This window comes from Boleophthalmus pectinirostris, unplaced genomic scaffold, assembly GCF_026225935.1.
Source record: "Boleophthalmus pectinirostris isolate CB_2022bp ecotype Guang Dong unplaced genomic scaffold, ASM2622593v1 HiC_scaffold_21, whole genome shotgun sequence".
Taxonomy (NCBI): Eukaryota; Metazoa; Chordata; class Actinopteri; order Gobiiformes; family Gobiidae; genus Boleophthalmus; species Boleophthalmus pectinirostris.
In genome coordinates, this window is record NW_026571175.1 from 29,970,805 (window position 1) to 29,980,218 (window position 9,414).

Consider the following 9,414-nt stretch of genomic DNA (forward strand, 5'->3'; position numbering starts at 1 on the left):
CAAATGTTGCTTGAATTAAGAAAAACACTTATTCCATTGGTAGATAATTTCACTTGTCAAGTTCAATCTTCTCAGTCAAATAGTCTTAATTTATGTCATTTTAACTTACCTAGATATTGTTTTTTCCAGTGTACAGGCAAAGCAATAACATCTCCGTGGAAACAAGCAACTGGTGGGCCCTCTACCAGAAAAGTTACAGAGTACACCTTTAATAAAAGAAACAAGTGACACTGATTTCCATGTTAGAAAATGACGTCGCAGTAAACAAAGACGAGTGCAGCTGTCAGTTTTTCCACCGGGTTAACTTGAAAACACAAGATGGAACAGAGCGTTTTGAGCTTTGAAAATGTAAACAGACTAATAATAAAGAATTAATCGACCATGTACGAATGTTTTTGAGGAGGTAACAACATTATAACATGACTTAAAGCTCACAAGAGTCAATTTTGCGTAACACAGGACGTTTAAAATACTGTATAAACACATAATCACGAGATATAAATCACAGGAGAGTGAGTCCGTCGGCAGAGCGTGGGCGTGGCTGTGTGTTTTGGTTTCGGGGGGCACTGGGTCTGGCCTTTGTTGACGATAATCCAGGTTCCTCTTCATCGAACACTGACTGCGGCCGCAAAGGATTATGGGAGATTTAATCAGAGAGCAGCTACTGGTGACACACGACACAGATGTCAGCAAACACAGGTTAAAGGTCAAAGGCAGAATAGATCAATTATGTGAATGTGTCTCTACAGGCGGATGGCGGTACTGCAGGTAAAGGCGCCAGCTGCATTAAAGGTGCACTGTGGAACTTTTCTGGCGGAGGGTCCGTGAAATGTGGAAGGTTTTAAGTCTCATCTTAAGCCCTACTTTTATTCTCTGGCTTTTAACACTGTGAAAGTTGTGTGGTCCTCTGTGTCTTTTATTTACTTTTAATTTATTTTATTGTTTTTATTTGTTTATTTCTGTTCTATGGTTTTGCTCTTATTTTATTTTATTTTTTTGTTTTTTTTTTTTGTTTGTTTTAAGACTAGCATCTCAGCATTTATTTTATCATTTATCATTTTATTTTATCATCGTCTGGAATGTTTCACAGTGTGGTATTAAACCTTTCTATCTTCACGGAGACCAAACTAGACCAAGTTACAAGTCAGATCTGTGGAGAGGCGACCCCGCTCACAGTCAGAATGCCTGTTTTTTGAGTATTTTTGAGCTATAAAACCACCTCTAATTGAATAAATGTAAAGTAAAGATGGTCATACTGTGGAACATTCCAGGCAGAGCAATGATGTATCCATAGAAACAAGAAGGTGACAGAGCCTCCAAACAAAAAGTTACACAGTGCACCTTTAAATGATAAAAAAAAAAAATCTTATTCAAACATTCAATTATAATGATTAATTTGTTGTTGTTATTTATTTATTTTTAATTTTAATCATATTTTGGTCTCATCTCTCCATAAATATGTAAAGTAAAGTAGGGTCAGGTATGGAAATGTGTCCCAATTGTGCAAAAAAAAAAAAAAAAAAAATGTAAAAAACAAACAAGACAACGACAACAACAACAACAAAAAACTATAATAAAAATACTTTTACTTTTCAATTCCTGTTCTAAAGTGTGGTGGAGTAGAAAGTACAGATATCTTTTCTCAAATGTAGTGAAGTTAAATTATGCAAGTTAAAATGTACTTAAGTAAAGTAAAGTACATACCAACTTATTTTACTTAAGTACAGTACTTTACTACTTTTACTTCGTTACATTCCAACACTGCTTTGGTTCAGTGACAAAGAACATTTTCCAAGCAAATCCATAATGTGCAGAAATGCATTTCTCTCTGTTATTAGAAGTTAGGAGTTGCTGTTTTGTATTGACTATTATTACTATTTAAACAAAACAAACAAAATGTGATTTAGTTCAGAGTAGCTTATTTTGTTTGGAGTGAAACCAAGTTAAATTAATTTATAGCGTCTATCAGAGGTGGGACCAAGTCTTCGTTTTGCAAGTCCCAAGTAAGTCTCAAGTCTTTGACCTCAAGTCCGAGTCAAGTCCCAAGTCAAATACAGGCAAGTCCAAGTAGAGTCTCGAGTCACTGGCCCATAAGTTCAAGTCAAGTCCAAGTCGTCTGCTTTGAGCTTCAAGTCAATTCAAGTCTGTAAAACAAAGCAACAAATATACTTTAGATTTTTGCAATTTATATGAATTTTTAACTAAATTGTACTAAAAAAATCATAGTATAGTTTTATATGAGTATTTATAGAGTACATAAGAGTTGTAGACATGTTATTTTTTCCTTTTTAAATGTCTTGACAAGATCTTAGTGTGAATCATTACAGTCAGAATAGAAAGAATTCAGATTTAGAAGTGCTTCTCAAGTCACAGGCCTCAAGTCTGAGTCAAACACCAAGTCACTGATCTTCAAATCCAAGTTGAGTCCCAAGTCTTAGTCCATTTTATCAAGTAAAGTCTCATGTCCTAAAAATAATGACTCAAGTCTGACTCAAGTCGAGGTCAAGAATTGCAAGACCACAGGGTCAACGACCAATGACCTTTCTTACCGTCACCAACAGCCCATTCATAGATGAAGTGTCTTGCCCAAAAACACAACAATATGATGTATTTTGGTCTTATCTGGAGTTGAACCATGCAGGATTTGTGTGTTAACAAACACACAACAAAACACAACTCCAGGTGTGTTTGTGATGAAAAACAACATTATAAAAGGTAAGAAAATAGTGTAATATGGACCCTAGTTTAGTTTTTGTGGGTTTCTCTTGTTGAATTAAGTGAATCAGAATCATTTTGTTTAGTTTTGCAGTTCCAATGTTCTGATTTCAAACTCTGACTTCATTTTCACTATAAACTGTTTGACCTTTAGTTTCCACTTTAACAGGAGAGATCTGTCAAACAAGCGCACAACACCTGAGACAAAAGCCTTAAACAAGTGACCAAAATGCTGAAATAAAACTACTGCTGTACCTGAAGGAAGAAAAATGTATCAGAACAACCAATCAAAAATGTCAAATCAAGTATAACACATTAAAATAGTCAATCCTTTCTTGTTTGTGCCATTAATATTAACAATTTAAGATGGTTTATTTTAAAAGAAGTGCAAAACAATGAACTAAACCCAATGGAGAATCCTTTGTTGTACTATTCACCTATGATTAGTCTGCACATTTTTATTTTTAGCTTCATATTTATCTGATTAACCTCACCATATGGTCAGATTTCGAGGAATTTTTAAGGTTTTGGATGTAGTTTTGTCCAAGGTTGTGGCGCCATCTGGTGGAGAACACTGCCAGATCTCCTCGTAGCTCACTTGATCCTTGGCTGCATCTCATTTCTCTTTCCTCGCTTCCTTCTCCTTGATTCTTTCTCCTCGATTCTGCAGGAAATAGGTGAGGAAGTCTCGCCCTGAGAGGAGACAAAGCGACGAGAATGGATATAAACTTGATTATTTTATCTGATGTCTGCTCCTGAAGCGTTCCCCGTGTTTTCTCGCTCCTTCCGTGGTTTTCTTTGGTACACTGCTGCTGAAAAATGAAGAATCGAGGAGAGGAATCGAGGAGAAGGAAGCGAGGAAAGAGAAATGAGACGCGGCCCTTGTAATTAAATAGAAGACATTAAAGAGGAAGCGTTCATTTGTGTCTCGTGGGAGAGTTTATTTGCCTTTAGACTGCAGCGGTGGTTCACTAAATCCAGGTCAGTGGGTCACATCGGAGCTGGTTTAATGTCCACTTAAGACTTTAGGCCGTAGACAAAACTGTAACTGTTTTAAAAAGGTCATTAAGTGAAGTGCAGACAGACCACAGGGATCAATGGACACTCGGGTTTCTGTTTACAATGAACGTATTGACTAAACTAACTCACTAAACTAGACTGACTAGATAATTAAACTCAACTAACTAAATAAACTAATTATAAAAACTAACCTAACTGACTAAATAACTAAATAAACAAAAAGTAAACATAACAAAATAAAATAAAAACTAAATAAACAAATAAAATTTATAAAAAATAAACTAAATAAATAAACTAAACAAATAACTTAATAACAAAATAAAATAATAAAAATAAAAATAAAACAATAACAAAAAAAATAAACTAACTAAATAACAAAAAAAATAAAAAAATAAATAACTAAATAAAAATAATAAAAAAACAAAATAAATAACTAAAAAACTTAACTTAAATAACTTAAAACTTAATAACCTAAACTAACTAAACAAATAAATAACAAAATAAGTCAATCAATAAAATAATAAAAAATAAATAAATAACTAAATAAATAAACTAAGTAAAGAAATAACTAAGAAAATAATATACACTAAATAACAAAATAAAATCAATCAAATAAAAAAATAACTAACTAAACTAAATAAGTAAATAAAATAAACATTGTTATTTCTGTTTAATAAATTATTTGTTTAATATCTAATTAACTAAAACAATACTAAAGTTGAAAAAGCATGCTGGATTTCAATACAATTAAAGCTAGAGTATTTTAAATATTAGCTGAAGTGGACTAATGAATGAGAAGATCAGAGTACGTAGAACGAAAATTAAAAATAACACTGTACTTTTTTTGTTTTAGGTACATAAGTTCATGCACGGAGAACTTAAACTACCAAGAATCAAAATCTAACAAGTGATATTTTATGAAAAGAGATGTGTTAAACTTATAAAACAAATCATAAATACTTCTCCCCATGTTGATCAGTCATAATTTTGTCTTTGAAAATATAAAAATGTGTTTCAGTATTAACTTCCTGAATATAAAAACAAAACAGACTTAAAATCATGGCTGTTTATAACAAAAACATCCTGTAGTTTGTTTGCTGACGTCAAAGTAAAACAATGACATAAACTGGAGAGATAGAACATTTATTTGCAATGGAAAGTGATGGACAGTGAATCATGATTTCATTATTTTACTATACACATGTACACGGGGTGGGGGAGTTACTGGCCCTCGGCTCCTGTGTGGCACGGAGGAGGTTTGTAGGTGCCCTCTTTAATCATCTTGTCTCTCTGCTGACGGATCGCGTAGAGTCTTCGTTGCTGCACAGAAGAAGAAAGAGAAAAAAAAATTAAAGCCTGTGAGGAGATGAGAAAGCGTGGATGAGTCGCCTCTAAACAAAATCCTTTGATGGGGCCTTTCTGAGGAGAGTCTGCATGTTCTCCCTCTGTCTGTGATGACACTTTGGACATGAACAGTGAAGAGATATAAATAAAATGATTAGAAGGACGTTGAGGCCAAGAGAACAAACAGAGAGAGGAGATTTATGGATGTAGTGAAAGAGGACATGAAGCTTCAAAGGATGTCATATGAATGAATTTTCATTAGGGCTGGGTATCATTAAGAAGTTGCTGATACGATACATTCCTCGATACAGTGAACTTTCTATCCAGTACGATATATTTCAAATCGATTCAATACGGTTCAATAAAAAATAAAGGCTAAATCATGACTGTGATACTAAAAGTCTTTGTTATACCACTTCTTGTGCAAAGTTCATATGAAACAAACATTTTAATCATTAACACAGTGAAAATGTCAAATATGTTGCATAAACGATTTTCCTTTCACTAAAGCAACAAAATTGTAGAGCTGAACAAAAAAAATACTCTTGGCGATATCGATACAGCATCCCATGATATCAATACTGTATCGTTACATTAAACGATATGATATATACATAATTAATATTTTTATATTAGTCTGGTCCAAACGCCCTCTGTTATGTCTCAAAATCAGTCAAACATGATTGTACAATTACAAACAGTTTTTTTTTTTTTCTGGATGCGGACAGAGCATGCATGTCCCTGATTGGCTAATCCACTTGTCAATCACTCCTATTTCAAAACAGGGAGATTCGCCGGTGACCAGACTCACATCTTAGTAAAGTTTTGAAGAAGTGTGTGTTCTGGATCACAGACCAGAACATGTGAGTTCCAGCTGCTCAAATCATCATTAATGACCAAACTGTGTAACACTGTGAAAAGCCTCGGGCCTCTGATAAAATCCCTCCTGCTGGGACATATTGATTTTCCTCATCAATAAAGTTACATTTATGGGTGTAATCAATACCACACAATAGGGGACATGTTAAAGAGGGGGTATTTATGGGGTATTAACTGCTAACGCAGAACACATTTAGATCACTGTGTAGCTTTTTACCCCACTGATGAAACTCCTGAACATCACGTCAGGTTTGTGAAGTTGTTGTGTAGTTTTGTATCATGTTTTTGTATATTTATAGAGAATTGTCGTATGGGAGGATGGCTGATGTAGGCTTGTGGGCGGAGCCTTGTAAGGAGGGTTTGAATAGGCCCCTGGAGAGATCACTAAATGACTCAAACATGCATGGATAACGTCTTAGACCTCTTCATGCGTGTTTTTGATGAGGTCACAATGTTATAACATGGTAAAAACCTTAACAAATTTATTTTTCATAGTCCCCCCTCTTTAAAAACATCAGTTAGGAAAATTACTTACAAACATGTATTTTACATTTTTTTTGAATAATTTGGCAGCTATAGAGATACAGGAAAGTGCCAAAAAAAAGTAAGTGAACAACGTGGCTTAATTATGCCATTAATGAACTCTACTGTGGTACAATTTAGACACTTGTTACATGATTTTCAACTCTGTAATGAGCCTTTTAAAAGAATAAACAACAGCGTAATATTTGGAGGTGCTTCGAAAAGTTATTTAGGATCAGAGAAACACCCCAAAGATGAAGAGCAGAATTTATTATTACATTTTGTGCATAATTTGTCTCACAAAAAAACAGGCAACATTTTCAGACCTGCTGTAAATTTTACCTTGCAGAATTATTCTGGACACTTGACCTCAGTTTTATAAGTATTTTTTAAGGTCAAGGTCAAGGTTTATGTGGATAGCACATTTAAAAACTGATAGTAGTGCCCCAAAGTGTTGAACATAACAGATAAAAATGCAACACAAGTAAAACATATGAATAAAAGACAATAATTTAACTGTCTGATAGATTTTGGTGCATTGTCTTACCGTCTTTTCCCTGTGCATGCACTCGTAGAAGTCCTCAAACTCGAGCTTGCACTCCGTCTTGGCACGCGTCTGTCCGATGCCGTGAGCGCACTCGATCCAGTCCTTCTCGAAGGCGTGGCATCGAGCGGCGCGTTTGTTTGGCTGAGGTCCGCTCTGCTGCAGGATCCACTGGTCCATCTGCAGCCCCAACCGATTCTGGAGGTCTACGAACGGCATCGTGCTGAAGAAAACAACAGAGATTATGAGTGCATCTGTCCCAATCACATGTTAAAAAAGTTCAAATTAAGTCTAGTACTACAAAGAAGATCACTTAAAGGTGCACTATGTAACTTTTAGGTAGGGGGTCCGTCACTTGCTTGTTTCTATGGAGATGTCATTGCTCTACCTGAAATGTTCCATAGTATGACATTAATCAGATCTACTTTACATTTATTCAATGGCAGGTGGTGTTATAGCTCAGAAAACAGGCATTCCGACTGAGTAGGTTCGCCTCTCCACAAGATCTGACCTGTAATTTGGTCTGGTTTGGTCTCCATGAAGATAGAAAAGTTTAATGCCATACTGTGAAACATTCCAGACAAAACAATAACCTCTCCATGAAGAAAAGCATTTGACGGAAAAGTGACACAATGCAGCTTCAAAAGGCATCTGTTTGTTTCAGTCTTTTAAGTTTTTTGTTGAACTTTTAATACTTTTGACAATCCATTGTGAAGGTTTTTAATACTGAAAATTAATCAGAAGTGCAATTTGTCATTATTTCTAGAAAAATCTTGTTGTATATCCCACATTCTGTAATTCGTGAGATTCTTGTATTAGTTAATCAGTCATCTTTCAGTCAGTTTCAGTTTATATTTATATTTCAGTCTTCTCTCAAATATTACGCTCCTTGAGTTGTTTACACTTTGCACTCTGAACTGAATCCTATTTTTTTAAAACATTAAATTACAAATCTAATCGCAATACTTGTCAGAAAACTATTAACGCTGGAATACACAAAAACAGACACGAATAAAAACTAAAGATCAAAAACTGGAAACGTAAAACAGTGACAAATATTGTCTAGTAATGACATAGCGCTATATACTTTAAGCCAGTATACACTATAACAATTTTACCAATAATTAGAGTTGGGTATCATTAAGAAGGAGCTGCCGATACGATACAGACCTCAATACAGAGAGCTTTCGATTTGATATGTTTCAATACAGCTCAATAAAAAATAAAGCCTAACTCATGGCTGTCTTTGTTAAACCATTTCTTGTGCAAAATTCATATGAAACGCAAACATTTTAATCATCAAAACAAAACAAAAAAAATGAAAAAATGAAAATGTCAAATATGTCGCATAAACGAATTTCCTTCCACTAAACAAACAATAAAACTGTAGCACTGTGACAAAATAATTTTATAAAATATAAAAAAAAATTATAATAACAAAAAATAAAATAAATAAAATGCAATACAATAAAATAAAATAAAATAAATATTCTTGGCGATATATCGATTTTTGCACACCCCTACCAATAATGACTTGGGATGTCCATAAAATACAACTTAAAGCGTTTGTGTCTTATTAATACACATACTATGAACATAATCTAATAATAATAATCCGTTGTTATCCTGATCTCACGTGCTGCTGGTAAAAACACGAGTGATTAGTAAATTTATTTTATTTTTTCTGGCTAAACGCTAAATGCTAACGCAAACGTCAAATAAACAGCTCAAGATCGTGCAGAAGTATCATTGCTCTGACGTATATAACGCAATACAGTTTTTGATGCGCACATTTGACTGTCAAAAATCTACCTCAAAGTAAGAATAAATGCAAAATAAATGATTTTATTTACCGTGTGGGATAAAGTCACTTTAACCTTCTCCGTATCCGTGCGTCCTTCTTTACGGCGGAACAAAACACGGCCGTAAAGCAGTGGATACAGCCGTGAAGCTTTTCTACAGGATTACACTGCCCTCTGCTGTTTGTGTCGTGGAACTACACAGAAAATACTTTTAATTTTGTTTCATTCACAGACAAATTTAAACGTGTGCTGTTTTATTTATTGTGTATTAACGTGTTTTTAATCATGTATTCGTTTTGTAGATGAATGTACGTTAACATACTGGAATAGGATAGACTTACTTGATTGTTTTATTTTTATTGTAAGCTTCCAAATACTGAATGTCTTATTTTATGGGCATCATACTAAATCTAATGTATGTATACTGTAATGAGTTTTATACTACCCGAATAACAATAATTAAAAATAAATAAATAAATAAAATAAATAAATAAATAAATAAATAAATAAATGAAATGGAAATATCACCATATATCGTATACAAATATGAAAATAACATCAAGGCAAATTACAAAAACAAAATAATTT

At 33.8% G+C, this 9,414-nt stretch overlaps 1 protein-coding gene across 1 annotated transcript; it reads right to left on the minus strand.

The window, feature by feature from the left end:
* Positions 1-4,862: 4,862 nt before the first annotated feature.
* On the minus strand, positions 4,863-8,970 carry ndufs5 (NADH:ubiquinone oxidoreductase subunit S5). The gene is made up of 3 exons (XM_020938014.2): positions 8,878-8,970; positions 7,028-7,247; positions 4,863-5,055 (listed from the first exon to the last, which is right to left on the minus strand). Exons 2-3 carry the CDS (start codon positions 7,241-7,243, stop codon positions 4,957-4,959), a joined length of 315 nt encoding a protein of 104 aa, XP_020793673.1. The 5' UTR covers positions 7,244-7,247; positions 8,878-8,970; the 3' UTR covers positions 4,863-4,956.
* Between the last annotated feature and the right edge of the window lie 444 nt (positions 8,971-9,414).

What these genes read in the sequence shown, in the direction of transcription:
- ndufs5 (XM_020938014.2), bottom strand. Translation starts at nt 7,243, where the DNA reads ATGCCGTTCGTAGACCTCCAGAATCGGTTGGGGCTGCAGATGGACCAG. An exon ending in GCATGCACAGGGAAAAGACG is followed by an intron (nt 5,056 to 7,027) that starts GTAAGACAATGC and finishes TCTTCTGTGCAG; the next exon opens with CAACGAAGACTCTACGCGAT.